This window comes from Lupinus angustifolius, chromosome LG12 (genome assembly GCF_001865875.1).
Source record: "Lupinus angustifolius cultivar Tanjil chromosome LG12, LupAngTanjil_v1.0, whole genome shotgun sequence".
Classification (NCBI taxonomy): domain Eukaryota; kingdom Viridiplantae; phylum Streptophyta; class Magnoliopsida; order Fabales; family Fabaceae; genus Lupinus; species Lupinus angustifolius.
This window is the reverse complement of record NC_032020.1, coordinates 2,549,454-2,572,119: the sequence shown is the minus strand read 5'-3', so window position 1 is coordinate 2,572,119 and position 22,666 is coordinate 2,549,454. Positions and strand designations below refer to the sequence as shown.

General features: G+C 31.5%; 2 protein-coding genes across 2 annotated transcripts; one reads left to right on the top strand and one right to left on the bottom strand.

Annotated features, from left to right (window-relative positions):
- Positions 2,965–6,003, top strand: LOC109361793 (probable serine/threonine-protein kinase PBL11). Its single transcript, XM_019607328.1, has 4 exons — positions 2,965–3,899; positions 4,195–4,452; positions 4,920–5,039; positions 5,165–6,003. Exons 1-4 carry the CDS (start codon positions 3,177–3,179, stop codon positions 5,744–5,746), a joined length of 1,683 nt encoding a protein of 560 aa, XP_019462873.1. The 5' UTR covers positions 2,965–3,176; the 3' UTR covers positions 5,747–6,003.
- LOC109362621 (B3 domain-containing transcription repressor VAL2) lies at positions 8,338–16,706 on the bottom strand. The gene is made up of 13 exons (XM_019608553.1): positions 16,352–16,706; positions 16,088–16,222; positions 14,940–15,021; positions 14,738–14,839; positions 13,718–14,364; positions 13,485–13,581; positions 13,184–13,358; positions 12,585–12,661; positions 12,030–12,452; positions 11,230–11,279; positions 10,932–11,045; positions 10,778–10,845; positions 8,338–9,397 (listed from the first exon to the last, which is right to left on the bottom strand). Exons 2-13 carry the CDS (start codon positions 16,198–16,200, stop codon positions 8,622–8,624), a joined length of 2,724 nt encoding a protein of 907 aa, XP_019464098.1. The 5' UTR covers positions 16,201–16,222; positions 16,352–16,706; the 3' UTR covers positions 8,338–8,621.

Genomic DNA, 22,666 nt, shown 5'->3' with positions numbered 1-22,666 from the left:
TAGTATAAATGAATCGTGGATGATACATTAATTATATATAAATTTTTACACTGTCAGTACATAAATATTACATTTTATTGTAAAATGACGATACAATTAATATGTAATATACTTTTAAAAAGAAAGTGACAAAATGACATATTTTTTGGGATCCAATTCATGTTTTCAATTAATGAGATTTAATGTTTTCCATTACTTATTCAACCCTAACTTTACTACATTGTCATTAAAATTTATTACACTGTGGATCAATAGTACATGTATTCTATATTTTCATTAAACAAATATTAGGATAATTTCTTTAAACCTGTAATGATTAAAAATTATATAATATCCGGGCATTTTACCTTTGTTTAGACTTAAAAAAACATTATTCATTAATTAATATTTTAGATAAAAGTGTTTTATATAAAACCAAACACTATTTTATGTTTCACTTTATATCTAAAATTAGGGATGGCAACGGATACTGGTAGTAGTTACCCGCTACCCGTTTCAAAATAGGAGAGCATTACCTATACTTGCCCGTACCTATATGGGTACCTGTGTTAGGGTATTCGCGGGTATTTCTGGGTACTCGCAGGTACAATGGATACCCGCGGGTACAACGGGTACCCACGGATTTCCTATATTATAAATGAATTTTTAATTTGTTACTTCTACTATGTTTCAAATGAGATGAAACTTAATTATTTTTATATCTTTTGATGGAATATTTGACAAAAATGCTAAATTTATTGGTACTTTCTATTTGTGTGATTTTTTGTTCTCATTTCTTTAACAAAAAGTATATATTTTTTTTTTAAAACATGTGCGTTTCTACACATGTAATAATATTTGTAGGGTGTTTCACTATCAAACTCAATAAAATATGTAAACAAGGTAAAAGGAAAAAATATACATAGTGTAATGAATGTTAGAATTATGTACTTTTTATTTTAATTAAATATAATATATTAATCATATAAATAAGGGGTACCGTAGGCAAGGGTACCATAATACCCGTACCTGTCGTATGTACTACCGATATTTTTAAAAACCTATTTATAAAACTCGCGAATACCCATTTGTAACCCCTACCGTGTCCGTGCGGGTTTTACCTACCCACAATTACGGGTTTTTTTGCCATTCCTAAATGCTCCCCTTTGACCAAATATTTTATCACCATGAAAATTAAGAAACCATAAAAGTACAGAAGTATCTAATAATAATGACTCCTCACAAAAAAATTAATAATTATTACAACAAGTATTAAAATATATATGTACTATCAGTTTAAAGATTTATACATACTCAATATATTATCTAGTATTCATTTGTATTATTTTTTGTGAATAATCAATCATAATTAGAAATGAATGACGAATGATAGACTGATAATGTATAAAACTCCAGCATAAATTTTTTCTACAACCCTCCTCATCTTAAATTGGATTTAAATATGTGAGATACAGAATATATTTTTCATATTCAAACAAAAAACCAAATATTCTTAATATGTGAGTAATTAAGAATAGTTATGGTCAAAATTCAAACATATGGGTCATATATTCCTATTTATGGAAGTTCTATAAATAGCTTTGACAATTGGTCAAAGGGACAATCAAATGCATTTCCACACCCAAAACAAAAAAAGATGGCATCAAATTGAACAAAATTAATTCATTCAAAAGGACAAAGTCGTTAAAAAGTGATTAATAGAATTGCCCTTTTAATTTGTATTTTTGGACTCTCTTTTACTTAGTGCTTTGAATATAACGATTCTGATATTAATAATATTTTTTAATCACCAAACTAATTCTGGGAATGAGGTGAATTTGACTAGTGATTAATGTGCTCCATTTTTTCTTCTTCTTTGAGACCATTTTCCATTTAATTAGGATTATTTCAATTTTTCCACTATAAATACTGTTTCTAATTCACACAAGAATTCACTTCCTTTATACCTTTACATCTGCTACATTTTACTTCAAAGGTGTTACAACTTTTTCCTCACTTTTCACCATTGCAATAGCTTCACTTTGCATGAACTAGTATACTAGACAATTCATAGGTTTGTTGAAGATTCTTCCTTATTGATATGATTTTATTCTTTTTGTATTAAAAATTGTCGTTGTGGGAGTTCGATTACCCGGAATTAAGACTTGGTTGTTGTTATTGAGATTTGGTTCTTGGTGTTCAATTTGGGTTACATTTTCAGTTTTTATAGTTGAATTCTACTTGATCAGCATGTTTTTTAATGTTTTAATCTTATTTGTTTATTTCTTGTTGGGGTTTATATTGGAACATACTTTGTGGGGTACAAGTTTCTGGGGGCATGGCAAATTCATTTGATTTTTAAATTTTTTTAATGAAATGTGTATCTTTCTGATATTATGGATCTGAATTGCTATCAATAAAGTTCAATGTAAGCAGATTAATGGGTGTCATGTTACTTTCTGAAATGAATTTGTCACTGTATAGACAAACGACCCCATTAGAATTGAGTAGTTTAGTTCCACAATACATTTTATTTCTAAAAAAGTGTGTCATTTCATGTGTCACTTAATGTGATCGATTAAAAAACACTTAATTATTAAATTCTTAATTTAAATATATTTTTTTCACCAATCACAACAAAAGGGCATTCTTCGTGGGACGACATATATGCCCCATTTAGTTCATTAGCAAGAAAGCATTTTGTGCCCACTTGCATTGTGTTTTATTTGTTGTTAAAAATTGGCTAAAGACATAGGAACAATGAAGTAATTCAATGTTCTGTTTTTAGGGATTGTGATAGTCAATGACGGGAGCACATCTGCTGTCCCACAAAGAGTGTCACTCTAAGTGCCACAACTTATGATTGGTTGAAAAAATATATTTAAATTAAAATTTTAATAATTAATTATTTTTCTGACTAATCACAATTTGTGACACATGAAATGGTACACTGTTGTGGGACAGCAGATGTCCACCAGTCAATGACATTGCATTTTGTCTTGCTTTTCATTTTTCCTTGCACCAATGCTAAGTTCATCTTATAAGACTATCAAAATTGGGTAGAGTATCTTGGTTTCCATATAGGCATGTTAAATTCCACTCACATTGTTTGAGCCATATTTACTAGTGTTGTTTACTTTTGATTCTTTGTCACAGAAATTAGCAGCTCTAGATTAAGAACCAAATTCACTACACAGATGGGGTGTTTCATCTTGAAGAGCAAGAAGAAAAGGTCTGATCAAGTCATGCAAACAAATCGTGTCATCGGCAACAATCATGTTCCTGCAGTACTCCCTGAACCTCAAACTCATACCCAGGCACAGTCTGCATCTGCTAGTTTTAGGACCAAATTTGAAACATTTGCCTCCATTAAACAAGTTACCGAGAACAGAACACATGTTTTATCTGCTCCATCAGCTCTTGATCCAGCAGAACATAATGCTTCGGTCTTAGTAGAGCATTTGGAACAAGAAGAGTCTAAACACCATGTTGGACCAATGAAGGAGCAACGTTCGTCTACTCCGCGTGGTGTTATTTCTTTGGCCTCAATTGAGCATAAGGAACGAGAAGAGTCGAGACACCTTGCTGGACTAACAAAAGAGCAGAGTTCACCTACTCCACAACCTTTACCTCTTCCATTACCTCCTTGGAGTTCTTGTGCATTAAAGGGTACTAGCAGGATTAATTCAGGGACACTGAGTGGTCCTCAATATGCCTCTGGATTTTTGCCACTTCCACCTACTGGCCTGCTTCGAAACTTTCTGTATGCGGAAATTGCTGCTGCTTGCGACAATTTCTCTTCAGATCGATGCATGATGAAGTGTCTTTCTTCTGTCGTATATAGAGCCTCCTTCCATGATGATGCTTCAAGTTTAAAGAAGTTTGGGGCCACTGTCAATCTCCTTCACACATCAACTAAAGTACTTTTCTCCATACTGATTACATCATTCTTTTGGTATCCTCATGTCTTTTAAATTATTAATGGTCATCTTAATTGCAGATGCTTCGGTACGAAATATAAATTAACGCGTTATCGAATGTTATATAAAATGTTGAAAGTTGTTATGAATTGCAATGTTGATGGCTCAAACCATTATTATGAATTATTGCTAGCCCTGTATTGACAGATATGATTTTGTCCTTGCATTGAAAAGGTAAAAATTTGAAAGCAGCTGAGAACTTTGTGATTTGGTCTAAACGTATGTTTTCTTCCAGGGTTTGAAGGAATTCATTAATGAGGTTAATACTCTTGCATCACTGCAACATCCATACATCTGCAAGTTGCTAGGATTTCATGCTCGTGTCGGCTCCGAACCGAGGATGTTGGTTTTTGAGAAGTTATGTCATGGAAGCTTGGACCACCTGCTGTTTGGGAAATTTGATGGCCCTCCACTTGATTGGAATACAAGAATAAAAATTGCCATATGTGCTGCACAAGGTCTTACTTTCTTGCATGAAGAAGGGCCTTTCCAGGTAATGAACTCTATGTTCAGCTTAATTTGTGAAACATGTGTCGAATATTCACAACTGAAGCAGCTTCCTTTTTTATCATGTATAATTTTTTTATATTTGCATGTGGAGTTTACATTTGGATCTGTTCCACCGGCATAACGGTGAGATTGTTTGCCTTGTGACTTGAAGGTCATGATTTCAAATCCTAGAAACAGTCTCTTTCCTTGCGAGGGTATTCTGCATATATCTACCATCCTCAGGCTCCACTAGGGGGGAGCCTTGTGAATTAGGTCACTCTTTCTTATGTTGTGTTTACATCTGAGTAAGTTACTCCGTATGGAACATGAGTTATTTTGTATTTATTAGTGTCGGTTCATCGATTATATAATGAGTAGATGCATTTATGGACTAACCATCCTTTGGTGCATTAGATTTCAATCAAGTTATATGCTTCTATTTTGGCTGATATATTTCTCTATCTTATGCAGGCCATGTATAATGACTTTTCAACAGCCAACATACAGATTGACAAAGATTTCAGCGCAAAGCTTTCGGGATATGGTTGCGTTGGACATGTTTGCGAGGAAGAGATTTCAAACTATTCATCTGTAAGTCCTTTGACATAAAATATGATATGTCTATGTTATTCAAAAATGTCCACTTATTTGGCATGAATGTTTATTCCATAAATTTTATTCTCATAATTCTGATGTTGAATTAACTTTTTGTGCAGGCTGTTGGATGCTTACCAGTAGAAACACTGCAAAGAGGAATACTTACTCCGAAGAGCAATGTATGGAGTTTCGGAATTATACTTCTCGAGCTCCTAACCGGTCGAAAGAATCTCGATAGCTATTACCCGAAAGAAGAGAGGGACTTAGTGAAGTGGAGCAGTCCTTTCCTAGTTGATGGTTATAAACTATTGACAATTATGGATCCGAAACTCAAAGGTCGCTTTCCATGTAAAGCAGCAAGAGCATTAGCCGAAATTACACAAAGATGCCTGAAAAAGGAGCCATCTGAAAGACCAAACATGAGAACCGTTGTTAATCATCTCGAAATTGTTCTGGATTTGAGGTACTCTAGGTGGCTAGAGCCAGAAGCATTAATCTCAGGAGAACATATGTTAAGATCACTAAGTCCTAATTGTATCATAAGCACTTCTATTGAACCAAAGCTGAATTTCTCACCACCAAATCTACCAATATCGACACCGCCGCTTTCACCTCCTAGTTGGACTGGTGTGCCATTGCATCCTTCTCAAGCATGTTCATCCACCCTTGTTGAGGAGCTTAATAAGCTGGAAAATGGGTGATCATCACCCTCAGTGACTAGGAGGGCTAGTGTTGAAGGATGTTGATGGTCTACACTATTTTTTTTTTAATTTTACTGTAGTTTTCTTTCGAGGGTGAGTCTCTACGGGTAACTTGTCTTGTGATTTGGCTTATAACCTTCCTAGACCTCACTACGTGGAAGCTCATATACTGGGTCGCCCTTATTATACTTAGTTTACTTTTGAGTTTTGATACAACAAAAAGTTATAGTATATAAAGATGTGGTTATCCTTCCACCAAAAAAAATTAACTATTCCCACCTTTGCATCCATCCCTTAAAATAGGTTGGTTTAAGGGTTCAATCAATTACCCATTTACATGATATTTTGTATCATCTTTAATATTTTGCTCTTTTGGCCACTCAAAACTTGAAATCCCTCCCATCTAACATAATGCTATAGTAGGTGGTTTTTTCTTCTAGGCTAGGATGAGAGAATTGAATGAGAAACTAATGTAATTGACATAAAAACCTATGATGATTAAAAGATTGGCAATTCAATAAGTTTACCCAATAATAATCAATTTTTCAATCAAGTCCACTTTTTCAAAATAATTCTCACTTCATACGGTCTGAATGACATTTGAATGTGTCATCCAAGTGAAAATAATAATGATATAAGTGTTACCACAAAGTAATATAAGGGTTAAAGGACTCTTGCAAAAGACGAGGGTTGGGATAACCATAGTTATTAATACTATATCACACCCATGAAAACTAATTTGTGAATGAATTTTTTTTTACATTTCTCAAAACAATTTAACAAAGATTTAAACTTCGAACCTTGAAGTCATTTGCAATATGGCTAAGTAACGAATAAACCATTGCCATAATTATTATAGGTCGTAAATAATAATATTTTATATTTATCATTTTATTAAATTTATTACTAAATATATAATGTAATTGTATAGTTTAATTAGTAAACTATTGCAATGTATAGAGGTGAATACAACTTTGGTTTAAATCATGAAATTGATGGTATCAAATCACATAGAATTGAAAAAGTATGGTTCAATTCTGTTGTTTTTTGAAGGAATCAAGTAAGATGGATTCACAATTCTAGAGGTTCAGGAACCGCTCAAACCAAAACGAACGGCATACTTAAAAAAGGGATTACATCTATTATCTCACTTTTGTACCACTCCATGTATCACCACTTCTAATTGGTTAAAAAAATTATTGAAGTTAAAATAACAATTATTAAATATTTTCCTGGCCTATCATATCTCCTAGCATATGGAGTGATACAAAAGAATGAGACAATAAATGTTGACTCGTTAAAAAAGTGTTATAGGTAAAAGATTTAAGGAAATACCATGTTATTTCTCATTTATTTCAATTCAGTTAATGTTGAGTTATTTTCATTATTTCAGTTCGGTTAATGTTAAATTGAAATAGAGAATGAGTGTCTTATGGAATACAACTTAACATGCTGCACGATTTATTTTTAAAAAGCAATAAAACCATTGGACTAACCTAGTTATTTGTTCATGACCAACTCAACGATTCGGCCTTCTATTCGGTTCCTGAATTTCACAGAAACAAAACTGGACCATTACACCCCTAGTAATATACTACTATATCAATCCTCTTATCGAGTTAATGGCCTAATAAAAAAAGGAACTTTGCATCAAAATATATATTTAGAACTTTCAAATAAGAAGGTGATTTGGGAAAAACCCTTGTTTGATATACACTGAAGACAAAAGTTGGAGAAAAGCAATTAAATCTCTGATAACTGATATCATCAATGCAAATCACTAGCAAAATGAAATAACAGAAACAGTGAGGCCTTATAGAATAGACAAAAGCTTTGGTTTGGTTTGGTTGGACAAAGGAAGGATACTATAAGGCAGTGGAGTTTTTTGGAGTCAATGGAAGTTGAAGATTTTGATGGGCCCTGGAGTAAGACAGTGGTGTTCTTTGGAATCATTGCTGTGGTTTATAACAGTGTTGACAGAAAGAGAGAGGGGGAGAAATGATGTTCAACTTTACTAAACAATGCTTCAATTTTATATTAATTGATACTTTGATTGAAAATCATTGAGGCAAACAAATGAGACCAAAGATTTTTATGCCAGTTCAGTAGAGTAGCTTCCTTCAACAACAAAAATTAGCTTCATATCCAAAGGGTAAGTAAGATAGCCTAAAAAGGACAATATCTATTAGATATTTTTACTACTAGAACCAAGTACTAAATTCCAAACAGTATGTTCTTTCTTATATTAACTATTATGTTTACTCATTGGCAGTACAATAATAAACAAAAGAGTAACGATCTAAATAGATAGAGTTACCTTCTAAGTTTTTATGAGCTTTCACAAATACCTCATAAGCTTTGATCTGCTTTTAAAATTTAAAACTAAACAACTTATTTGAAGTTCAAAAATTATATTAGACCGAATGTCCAAACTCCAATCATTCATTAAGATAAATTTTGTAACTAAGGGCAATACAAAGTCTTTTGCTGATGTCAAAGGAGGAAGAACCACCAATGGCTACTCAAATTTATACCACGTGCTAAAGAATCAGATTAGTGCCCTCCCCCTTTAACCCTACAGCCCAAAAAGAAGAAGAAAATACAGATAAATATCTATTCATACTTCAACACATTCTAGAGAAACAAACCCAAGTGTATTATGACTTGGCAAGGAAATGTTTACAAAGTCTATAACGCAAACTTTAGTATATATAGGTTATTGAGTTTGTATGGGATTAATTCACAATCATAAGACACAAAAAGCAAAAGCAAAAGACATCCCAATGAACCTCCTATAATTGTATAGTTCATGCAAGAAGGTTTCTTGTAAAATGATTTTCGAAAAATGATAAATAAAATGAAGATGATGAGGACTTCATGAGTGTGAACTGTTCTGACCTTTATCTTGCTCACTATTCTCTTCAGGACTGCTTTCCTGCTCATGAGCAGCAGAAGCAGTAAAGCAATCCTCATTATGTCTTCCCTCACTCTCATTGGTTGTTGGTGCCGGCACATTTGAAGCTGAATTTGTTTGCTGCTCCAATGTCAAGCTAGTAATGCCATTTTTCTTCATATAGGTCTCCAGTGGGAGATTTGCTTCTTGAAGAAGACTCATCATGCTGACATTATTATTTAGCCCGGCTTGCGTGTCTTCTCGATCAGGTTGGCAATTCAAGTCTAAATGTCCCTTTGCGGCTTCAGCCATGTGGTTTTGACTCCTTGAGTCCAACTCATTTGGTACCCTTGCTCCATTCTCTGAACCATCAACAGGAGTTAAAAGAGAGGTACTGTCTACTTCTGTTTCATCCTTGGACCCCAATGATTTCTGATTTCTCTGAGCAATCTCTGCTTCACGTTCAGATTGACGCTTCTTCTTCCGCATCATCAGGGTTTTAAACCGGCGTTTAACTGTCATGCACACATTGCAGGTGCAGGTAGGTTTGTGTTTACCCTTCCCACTTGGTGGTTGGATACACACAATGCAGGAGCACCCAGGCCTATGCCGAGGGTGTTTTGTGGTGGTAGCAACCGGTGTGCTGCCAGGGTCACCTGCATCATCTCCAAGTGTTGCAGCGTTCGCCAAAGCATCCAGTCCAGAAGATTCAAGTTCCAGCTGTCTGGAGCTTGCTGCCACTTTTTGTTTCTTGAATTCTATTTCAAAATAATGGATTGAAGTATATTAGCTATCAATATGTTGACAAAAACATGTCCCCATCGCAACGCAAATATAATGGTCACAATCATTCTAGATCAAGCAGCAAAATTTGGGAATACAGATATGTCAGTTTCTTCACCATATAGATAACTTGACTAAAAAGGGTAGGAACAAAGCCAACATATCAAGACAGAACAAGCATCAACCGCATGGTTGCAACTCTAGAATAAATCATTTCTGAGTACAATTTGTAATAGACTGCACAAAAAGTAAATACTTTCAAGTGGCAGCTCGAGATCAGTTAAGAGTGTTAGCACCAGTCCAACTACGCCAATTTAAAGTCATTATGTAAAATACATTTTGATTATGAATGATATGCCGAAAATCGTAGCAGAAGATGTATAAATATAAGATACCATAGAAATCAATACTTTCTTTACCATCATGAGGATATTTAAAATTAGTTTTAATTGCCATTACCAAATGTTGGGATCTTAAGTTTTCCTAAATCTTACACACCATATATTGTATTTCCCATGCTAAAATACACTCTAAATGGCTTCAAAATGATTATGCCGAAATAATAATGCATTGATACTGATGCATATATTTAAAGTTTTAAACACATGAGGATATTCATGTCCTCAATAAACATGAGTAGCAAGAATTCAGATATGCTGTATCTTCTGTTGGGTGGGCCTTATATGACGAGTTGAAGTTTCCATATTTGGTGTCCAATTAATAAAGTAGTAACAGCTTTGATGAATTTAAACTACAACTTGTGGACAAAATACATAAACAAGATACTTCAAGGCTTTTACACTTTTATCTGTGTTTTTTAACTTTTTTAGAGAGACAAGAAGAGAAAATAAGACGATTCTATGAAAAAGGAAAGAGCCTAATAGAGATACTCATCAATTACAAAACACTCATTAACAGGCATCAGACACACCTAATAATACAAGTTCACAGAATTTCTTACTAATCCAAGTTCTACTATGATATGAAAATCCTATCTTTCCACACTTCCTAATTTAAATTGAAAACCAATTTGTCAGTGCCAATTACACCACTATCCTTAAGAAAATCTATTTCTAAAAATAGTTTCCAAAACTTAAATTTACAATGGCATCTATATTAAATCACAAATAAAGTCTGTTGATCAAAACAAAGTCTAAGTAGTATACCTTGGGATGCAGACATGTTTCAGTACTACTTAAAGCTACCAATATGAAAATTATGTCAAAAAAGAAGCACAGCTTTATTAACAACGCAAACTTCTGGCCTATGAAACCATTTTCTACCTGTATTTGTTTATCACCAGTGACTAAAAGGCATCACACACATTTAAAGGAACTCAAGAAATGGAGACATACCCTTGTTCAGTCTCAGCAGATTATCCAGTTCCCTTGGATTCAATTCGTTGGGAGCAGAACATGAAGACCTGTTGACAGCAGTGCAGAAGCATAAGGTCTTACTAAAAACATGTTTTGTTAACAACTGCGTTGCACTAGAAAGTCTTCTTCTCACCTATTCTGATCCCATAAATTTTCCGTGCATGTCCACTTAGGAGGAACAAGCACATCAATTGGCAACTTCCGCCATTTTGAGCACATATCACATTGTGTCCACTGCTCATTTATCCTGAGGTCCAACCCAAATTGAAATACTCAATCAAAATAGATAGGTTGATGTGTTAGGAAAACTTGGAAAAGAACTCAAAAGGTTAAATAGAAAATATATAAGAAAATAGGAGGGGTGGTAAGACAGAGAAAACCTTAAACATGCACTAAACAGAATAAACACTAACACAGCACTTTCATCTTACCCAGTTGAGTGAGCTACACATATACTCCTCTTACCAAAGACAGGAGGTTCCTGCATGGATTGAAGAAAGTCAACTCCCATGCAAGATCTTAAACAGACTGTACAGTAAAATTTAATCTTATTTACATAGTCTGCATGCAGATGGCATTTAAAAAATTTATATATTATGACCTAGAGAACAATTTCGTATACTTTAGGTTTTACATGCAAATTCTATGAAACCTACATAAACCTAAGAACGACTATGCGTGAAGGATTAATGAGCTGCGACATTGAAATTTGTAATCCCTTCGTAAAAATATTGTTTATTTTAACCTGAGGTTTGAGAGACCTATGCCTTCGTCCCCTCTTGTTTCAAAGATTACACAAATATCTCATATGCCTTTAACTACTTTTTTCCTTAATAGATGCATGCCCTAAAAGAAACAACAGGTTGTGTAGGAAATGAAACAAAAGGGGTGTTTTAATAAGTTTTAAAAACTGCAAATCTGGGGAGCCAACTAATGTCGTGCGCTGAACCCTTATTGAAAAAGTTCCTGTGATTTAGATGTCATATTTTCTTCTTTCGATTTAGATTCGCCTAGATGGAAAATGCTTGGATAGCAGAAAGATGCATTATTAAACTCATTAGAAATGCCTAAACACTCCAATACTTTTGTGGGAAAGTTGGTATAAACAGACCCTAAAAGCACCAACTTCATCTTACCCATGATGAGAATCAAAAAATTAAAATAGAAAGAATTCACCAATAAAATTGTGAACTTTATAAAATTTACTAATTCCTATAAATAGTTTACTTACTTCATACTCTTCAAATATATGATCCTCAATCATTACAATGCTTGGCTTAGTTGTTGGAGGTGGACGTAGCAAATCCTGAGCCTCTTCCCATGTAAGTTTCAGGTCCAGTGCATCCTGGCTTTCAATAAGCAATCTCTTACTTTTTGACCCAATATTTCGAGCTCTCTTCTTCTCAGGAACCATCATAGCTGGCAAAAGCATCCCCTCTCTTTTCCTGCTTTCAGGCATCTCAATATTATGCAAGTTCATGTCACCACCAGCTGAATTCCATTCTTTAGACAGCATATGTAGGTGGGTCTCTGAACTTCCCTTCTGTGACTGAAGAAGGCCAGAACCACCTAATATAGGTAAATTCTCATAAACACCAGAGTAGGAAGTTTCACTTGAATGAGGACCATTGGGCACATTAGATGGATGAGCGTCCTGCTTAAAAGGTGATTAAATATTGATTCTAAAAGTGAGTTTGCTTTATGAAACAACAACAACCAAGCCTTAATCCCACTAGGTGGGGTAGGCTAAAGTTTGAGTTTGCTATATGAACAAAACTGGCTATACCTGTACTGCTGAAGAATTAATTGCCTTCCTAAACCCCATTACAAGTTTCCCCTCAGGGTCCATACGACTGAATGTTACTGCAGCATTTTATAAAAATATTACTTTTTTTAACCAAATTTGAACTACAATGAAATATAAAGGAAACAAATAAATGTTATACTACAAATTTAGAGGTGGTACAGTAACCAATTGACTATATCTGCTAAAACATGACAATGTGTAGTTCAAAGCTTTTGGTACTTCATCAAAAGAACAACAAAAAGTAGCAGTAAAATACAAACTTCATAAATTTATCAGAAGATCAATAAATGAAAACAGAAGACTTCAAAAAACTCATTTGCAGTCAGTATCTCATAGCAGCATGTCCGATAGGTACGAACTGTACGATTATATGATTAGTTAACACATTGACCCAGAACTTTGCAGACTGATAAATGTTTGTAAACGACAAATTTAGAAGAAATATAATAATCTCCAAATTTATCCAATGTTGTAAAGAAGTATGACGAAAAAAGCGGGGCAAAAAAACAATTCCACGTGTTGTATCTATTCTTAGATTTGGTAGCTTAAATAATCAAGTAATTCTCAGTAAAATTTACCAGTATCCCCAGCTTGCAATTGCATAGACTGGATGCACGGAGTTACACCTTCTAAAACATACATCCTGCTGTTATTATTTGGCCAAAACCTAAACTGGAACACCCATTCTTTTCCCTTCACATCTTGGATTCGCAAAGGAAGGCCCTCTGGTTGAGAGATAGGAGGAAAATAGGCCTGCAAAATGCCCAATTCGAACAAATTAGAAACCTCATCAAGAAAACTGTCTATCGTCGGAATGATTGGTTGATACAAAATCACGGCAAAAGATATGACTTCATCTGCAAAGTTAAGAAAACTTACTTCAGCACATGCTTTTGGTAAAACTAAGCGACCAATTCGACCAGCATCACTTGCACTAAGCATCTTCTCAAAGAGTGGCACGATGGTGGAATTTGAACTTGAAGTATCACAAATCATGGTTAAGGAAATAAATTTTTAAGGTAAAAAAGAGATCAACTAAACAAAAATAGATTCTGCATAAAGTATCTTGCTAACAATTAACGATTCATAGAACTAATTACAATGATGGATACCCTCCAGATATTTGCTGCAACTCTTGATCTGTAATCCTAGGCCAATAACGTGGAAGTAACTGATTCCTTCCCCGTCCTTCAGCAGGAGGCCTTGCTACACGAATCTGGGATGCCATGCCTGTATTTGCTTCTAAACCCACAGCAAGAGTTGACCTAGGGGGCTTAGGTAATAGATGGCGAGACCTAGACCCTGACAGAAGTGGAGACGCTGTTTTACTTTGTTCCCTTTCAACAACAATAGCTCTCTGAAATGGATTTGAGTTTCCTAATGGAGTAGCAAGGGTCATATTCAAATTTGTTTGTGCCAATGATTCATATATATCTCGCATTTCCATGTCTGACTTATTGTTGTCTGCTTTGGCAGCCTTAGATGATCCATTAAACTCACGACGAAATTGTGATATCAAAGTGTTCCCAATATCTTCAATCGAAGGTGAAACTTCTTCCAGTTTCATTTCTGCAGAAGTCCCACTTGTGTCAACATTATTATGTGCTTTGAGCCAGCACCTCAGCCCATCGCTCTCTGCATAATGCGCTATTTGCATACCCCTCACATTTAATTGGTTAGCCAGAGATATGCAATGTTGTTCACTGACATTTTTTACCTTTGATGTCCCAGATCCATTAGCCTTTTCAGTAGTTGCAACCTGTCAAATAATCATTGCAAGTTAGGGAACATACAGATTAAAAATTAAAACATCAACATAAAATAACCATATATGCAAGAAGTAGAAAACTATATATGATAGAACAGATTTGAATTGTTACCTAGATCATTGAGCATTCAATTTATCTCATAGAGCATTCAATTTACCCGCTAAATGTTAATCAATAATTAGCATAACAGACTTACGAATAATGGTTTCAGTAAAATTTAACCAGAAAATTAAGGCCTGCAATCTAGCGTCATAAACATCAATTTATTTGAGGAAGTTGTCAAAGTCAATAAAGGTTTATCTGTGTCTGTAGTTGTGAATATAAATGGTTAGTTAAGTAAATAAAATGGTAAGTTTATCTTACAGGTTGAATTCCGAAATTCTTCATGCAATTTATACACCTTACACCACCCAGATCTAGTAACTCAAGCTGAGACAAAGAGGCAGCACATCCACAATGGAGTCGCTGTAGATAATAGAACAAAGGATCACTAAGCATAGTGAAGCATGTGGAAAAAAACGGTAATTGGGTAGAACAGTATGCTGCTGTGGTAAATGTACTTTACCTTTCCACATGAAGTGCACTCTCTCCAACCATCATCATTTGAGTGAAACAAATCACAAAATGTTGATTGTTCATAAGCAGAACTACATTACAAAAAAACTCAAAGTAAGAATCTGAATATGAAGTTGCTAATTTGTAATGTCCAACTTCAATTAAGCAAATAAGGTCTGGAGATTATTGATCAAAAGTCACTGGGTGGTTAAGGACACACGCATGTTATGTAGACAACGCTTACCAACTTAAATGGGCATAACTGGAGTATGAAAATAGACATTTTAAGAGAAACCTGTCACGATATTTTCACTCAGTACTTGCTCGAAAACTATCATGAGACGCTGTAGTGGAAGCATATCTATAAAGGGTGACTATTGGAAATTTAAATTGCATACACGCTCCAATAACCAATTTTTGTTTTATATTTTTATTTTTCAAAATTATCATTAGTTCATAATGAGCCTATGAGTTCCTTAGCCCTATCAATCTGTTGATTTCAATATTCTATAATAAAATTATCATATGATGTCATCCCATGCTCATTTTATGTTTCCTACCAGATAATTATATTAGACACACCACACACCATTCAAATTCAACACAATTTAGACAACAAAGTTACAGCCAGAACCAGAACAATTAATGTACAAATGATATCTCATATAAGCTTCATATATCATCATCATCATACAAATTGGGTATATAATTATTGGTGCTTCTTTTCATTTTGCATTAATTTCTTTCCCCGTATATTTCGGGAAATTAATATTTTTTGGTCATTCATTCATGATTACTAAATTAAAACATGAATACACGACATATGCCCATGGTCAGCAGCTGATTTTATGGTTCAGCAACCCAATTTTACCTTTGACGAGAAATTTTTTGTAAATCATAAAAATATAAAGAAAAATTATGCCAAGTCTAGACGGTTAAACATCTCTATACCAACTTGGGAAAATCAGAAAAACATCGAAAACAAAGGAAGCAAAGGTCAAAACTTCTATTAAGAAAAAATGAAAATTAACAACTTCAAAGCAAAAAAAAAATAGAACAATAAATTGAAAAGAAAAACCATAAATCAACTATTAATCTTAACTCACTATTGAGTCCATACAATCTAATGTAAATTTAAAATCTAGATTGTATAATTACCCGCACTTATCACATAGATCGGCTAATTCGCCGGATCGCAAGGCCCAACCTTTGCGCCACAGAATCGACGTTCTGGTGGAACACGCCACGTTCATGCAACTCCTTGACTCCATTTTCAACCTCAATTCCACTTCACTGCATCCAATAACAGCAAAAAAATCAAAAATAAAAAAACCCTAACAGTCACCTCGATTTCAGAAAAAACCTCACCAACCTCACCTAACCACAGGATTCAAAAATCAAGCAACGGAAAAGCACGCATACCGAAATTAAACCGAAGAACGAAGCTGGAGTTGGTAGTAGCGGTTAATTGAAGTTAATTAGAAGCAGTTTCGTTGTCCAGTGATTTTTTCTAGAGAGAGAAGTTGTGGCGGCGGGTGGTGTGGTTATGGATTTGCATTGCTAAGGTGGAGGGAGTTTTGATCGGAATTTCGTCGGAATCTGACCGGAGTCGGAGAAAACGGTTGAATTTGAATTGACGGTTACCGGAGAGAGAGAAAACGAAGACGGAGAGAGAAAGAGAGAGAAGGCGTGTGCATGCAGAAATATAAAGAAATAAGAAAGAAAGAGAGAGAGACATAGAAAGAGGCACAAATTGCATGCACGATGATTATACTTCAAGACTCGGCCAACTCCACTAGTCCCACACTATTATTTATTTCATTTTCTTTCATCATTGTTTTTTTTATTTTAATGTAAATTTAGTGTTATTTATTAGAGAAAATTATACATTTATACTTAAATTATTCAAATCATCATTTACTTTTTTGGCACCCACTAGTTTATATATATATATTACACTACTTATCCTATAGAAGAAATAAATTTAGTTTTAATAAAAAAATTGGATGATGAGTGTATCATCTCATCCTTTTGGGTAAAGAACTACTGTTTTTCTTCTGGTATGTGACTGTTTCTCCCAACAAGTGTCATTCTCATAAATCAAATTATTAACATTCAGTCATTTTGAAAATCTAGCAGGATTTTACACTACTAGTTCAACAATTTATTAATATAATGATTGTATTTTAAATTGATGTAAACTTCTACATAGAATTTGATTTGAAATCACTCTTCTCTTTTATGTAATTAAACAACATTTAATTAAAATTGTTGATGTATTTTCTAAGAAACCAAAATATTTTGTTACAATTTCTTATGTTTTTACTTTCATTTGTACATAAACACTAGTTGATGTTTACTTAATTACATTTATCCTTTTTTTCAAGATCACATTCATCTTCCCTATAATGACAGTTTGTGTAAGTAATGTATTAATATAAATCAAATGTGATTTTTTTTCGTTGCAAGAAAAGGAGAAGAGATTTACATAATTTTATTAAAACTCAAGAAATGAGAGTGTAATTTAGTCTATTCATTATTTATATTTATTATGATTATATATTATAACATTTGAAAAAAGTTTTCTAGTTAAATAAATTAAGTTGATTTTGACTTTGGTTATTTCTCTAATATTTTGTGATAGATAGTTTCCCGTAAAAGTGATTAATATTATTATTATTATGACTAATAAATAATGTATGGTACTACGTATTCAATTTTATATATTTTATTTTTTATGTTTATGATAATGTTAAATTTAAGGTGAGATGTGTGGTTAATTAATATGTTGGTTGTGATTATTTATATTATATGGTTTTTTGTAAAAATTAAATAATATTAAGGGCAAAACAGGAAAATTACACATGGTGGAAGTTACATCATGTTTTCCCTTTATATATAGTATAGATATATATATAGATATAGAAGTATAGATAGATAGATATAGATATAAGCAATTAAATGTAGATTCTAAAATTTATTAATGAGATTTATTCATTTATCTATTTATTAATTAATGATTTTCTCCTTTCAATTAATTGTTCCTAAGATATTTTTGTAAAAAAATTAATTAGTATACTTTATCAAATTACCAAAAGAAACTTCACCAACAAGGTAGTTTAGTAATGTAAGGTCCCGCTAGATCTTCAGGGACATAAAAATAAAGGGTACGATTTCTATGAGCGATATTTATTGAAAGAAGCATCTATGAATCTCAAAAGAGATTAGCTTCTTACTCAACAGGTGATAAGATACTTTTGGTAGTACCAAAAAATAAATTGAATTAATGTATGATTTTTTTATAAAAATAAATTTGACATAAGCCATCCTACGGTGTTCTTCTAGTTTTTGAGAAAAAATGTGACAGGTGAAAAAAAAATTGCATAATCAAGAAAATTAAGTGCTTAAACCTTGGGGTGAAAAAGGTTGTGATATGAATTTTAAACATGAAGCAAAATTTGAGAGTATTTTCATATACTTAAAAGAAGAAAAAATTAATTATCCGGATATACTTGATGAGATTTTATTAAGTTACTATACAGTTTTAAATGGAATCAAAAAATTATAAAAAATTATTTTCAAAAGCTATATGCAAAATAAAAAAATGTAGTTAGAAAATATTGATTGTAAATACGTTGAATTCTAAACATGAATCAAGATTAAAATTCATAAAATTAAATGAACGAAAATTGAAAGAGTTTAATTACAATAATGGCTCTGATTTGAAAAATTTACAAGCTATTCTCCTAATTTGACTAACATTTATGTTGTTGACCAAAACAAGATTTAATACTTTATCAGCAGACTCACCAAAAATAATGCGTTAGTATGAGAAATGAGACTAATATAAATCATTGGATTTTATTTTAATTATTAAAATTAAAAAATATATGCATATGACTTTTTTAAGTGATAATATGATAAATAACTAACTTTTAATTCTAATTATTTATGATTTATTACAAGTCCCAAATTTATTGTTCTTATATTTTTATATGAGAATTTTTACTTTGGATCATTGGATCTTATTTGAATTATCAAAACTAAAAGATACATGCACATAACTTTTTTAAGTATTCATGTAACAAATAACTAACATCTAATCTCAACCTTATTAAACACTAGTTGATGTTTACTTAATTACATTTATCCTTTTTTTCAAGATCACATTCATCTTCCCTATAATGACAGTTTGTGTAAGTAATGTATTAATATAAATCAAATGTGATTTTTTTTCGTTGCAAGAAAAGGAGAAGAGATTTACATAATTTTATTAAAACTCAAGAAATGAGAGTGTAATTTAGTCTATTCATTATTTATATTTATTATGATTATATATTATAACATTTGAAAAAAGTTTTCTAGTTAAATAAATTAAGTTGATTTTGACTTTGGTTATTTCTCTAATATTTTGTGATAGATAGTTTCCCGTAAAAGTGATTAATATTATTATTATTATGACTAATAAATAATGTATGGTACTACGTATTCAATTTTATATATTTTATTTTTTATGTTTATGATAATGTTAAATTTAAGGTGAGATGTGTGGTTAATTAATATGTTGGTTGTGATTATTTATATTATATGGTTTTTTGTAAAAATTAAATAATATTAAGGGCAAAACAGGAAAATTACACATGGTGGAAGTTACATCATGTTTTCCCTTTATATATAGTATAGATATATATATAGATATAGAAGTATAGATAGATAGATATAGATATAAGCAATTAAATGTAGATTCTAAAATTTATTAATGAGATTTATTCATTTATCTATTTATTAATTAATGATTTTCTCCTTTCAATTAATTGTTCCTAAGATATTTTTGTAAAAAAATTAATTAGTATACTTTATCAAATTACCAAAAGAAACTTCACCAACAAGGTAGTTTAGTAATGTAAGGTCCCGCTAGATCTTCAGGGACATAAAAATAAAGGGTACGATTTCTATGAGCGATATTTATTGAAAGAAGCATCTATGAATCTCAAAAGAGATTAGCTTCTTACTCAACAGGTGATAAGATACTTTTGGTAGTACCAAAAAATAAATTGAATTAATGTATGATTTTTTTATAAAAATAAATTTGACATAAGCCATCCTACGGTGTTCTTCTAGTTTTTGAGAAAAAATGTGACAGGTGAAAAAAAAATTGCATAATCAAGAAAATTAAGTGCTTAAACCTTGGGGTGAAAAAGGTTGTGATATGAATTTTAAACATGAAGCAAAATTTGAGAGTATTTTCATATACTTAAAAGAAGAAAAAATTAATTATCCGGATATACTTGATGAGATTTTATTAAGTTACTATACAGTTTTAAATGGAATCAAAAAATTATAAAAAATTATTTTCAAAAGCTATATGCAAAATAAAAAAATGTAGTTAGAAAATATTGATTGTAAATACGTTGAATTCTAAACATGAATCAAGATTAAAATTCATAAAATTAAATGAACGAAAATTGAAAGAGTTTAATTACAATAATGGCTCTGATTTGAAAAATTTACAAGCTATTCTCCTAATTTGACTAACATTTATGTTGTTGACCAAAACAAGATTTAATACTTTATCAGCAGACTCACCAAAAATAATGCGTTAGTATGAGAAATGAGACTAATATAAATCATTGGATTTTATTTTAATTATTAAAATTAAAAAATATATGCATATGACTTTTTTAAGTGATAATATGATAAATAACTAACTTTTAATTCTAATTATTTATGATTTATTACAAGTCCCAAATTTATTGTTCTTATATTTTTATATGAGAATTTTTACTTTGGATCATTGGATCTTATTTGAATTATCAAAACTAAAAGATACATGCACATAACTTTTTTAAGTATTCATGTAACAAATAACTAACATCTAATCTCAACCTTATCAGATCCAGATTTATTATTCTCATATTTTTTATATGAGAATTGTTCTCACTTGAGTCATTATATATACTAGCGTGTTGATAGACACTGCCGTGTTTATCAACCCGATTTCCTATCGTTTGTAATGTGTATTCTACATATTATAAATGTCAAATATAATAATTTGTGTTAGATATTATAATTTGCAATTGAATATATTTGATTGTGATAATTGTTCAATTTTAAAAAAAATGGATGTATATAAAATTACGTTAAGTAGAACACACTGGTGTACTCAAATTTTTATTGGACTTGTTTTCATCCTTGTTGTAATCTAGAGTTTGGTAAGGAAGCATATGACAATATGTTTTAATGCAAAAATAATGTGTTTTTAATTCAGGCTCAATTGGATGGTGCTACCACCTCCATTCTCTATAATGAAACATGAAGTATAAGATGTATATATGCAATTATGAAAACTAAATTATAAGAAGATGAATATTTCTACTTTAATTAGAAATATCCATATTGCAATTGGTTTATTTCACTACATACTATGGGCCTTTATCCTTTTTGACATTGTTACTTATCATCCTTAATCTATGCCTATGTTATATTCCTTCGCCTTAGTTATTGGATGTGTATAAATAGTATGTAAAATTAAGGGTTTTGTCATAATAATAACTTAATAGATACTTGTTATTAAACAAATAATTGTAAAGTTTTTTATTCTTTTGAATGTATATTTCCTAATAAAAATATCTATTTTTGAGTTTTATGAGCAATGTTAAGGAAACCAATTGTGAATTTTAAAAGTTTTTACAATTAAATAAGTAGAGAACAAATACGTTAATACATATAGGCACAAAAAAGTTGTAGGTCACTGCACTTATTCATGGATATAGCAGATAGGTAGATTTCAGTTTTTTGATTCATGCATATAATAAAAAACCATATAACTCAAGTGCACAATAACTGGAACTATATTTAATCAGAACTTGAAGTATGGTTAAGTCAATTTATAATATTGTTATATAATACTTAAAATTTAGAGTTAAATTAAACAATGTAAATTTTATTTTGAGTTGATTAAGATTTTATAAGTTGAACTTTTTTATGTCACATTTTAAGTTTTAATTGAAATTAAGGATTATGTCCATAATTTATAAGTATACTAAGATTAAATTATCAACAACAAAATGGAAATCATTTTTTATTTTAATTTAATTTTTTTGTAAATGGTGCATATATCATAGGTAGCAATAAATAAAAGACTAATAATGAAGTAATGAACATATTAACATGTTAAATTAAACTACATTATTATTCTTATTATTATTATTATTATTAATTAAGAAAACATCATCATAACCCAAATTTGTTGAATAAAAATTGTGTTATGACTATCCTTGATGACTCTTTTGCTAATTTTTCAAGAAAACAAATATAAAAATTATAAACGAAGAAACAACCTATTTCCAGATCTTAATATTATACTAATATTTCTCCTTTTTATTCAATAAGTGCTCTTAAATTTTTTACCGTCCTAGAAAAATTATATTTATAACCAATTGAGTTATTATATGTGATTTTATTTAGATACATAGAACATAGTCAAATATTTATGAGGATTATGCATCGAATAAATATTTATGGGGCATTACCAACAAAATATAAACCTTTATTGAATTTTTATTTAGATACATAGGACATAGTGCAATAGTTATGGGGATTATGCATTGAATAAATCTTTATGAGGCATTACCAATAAAAGGTAAACATCCATTCAACCATAATTACTTATCCAATTAGGAGTCAAATTCCTTCCAAAAACTCTATTCCTATTCCTAAATGTTTCTTTCAACCTAA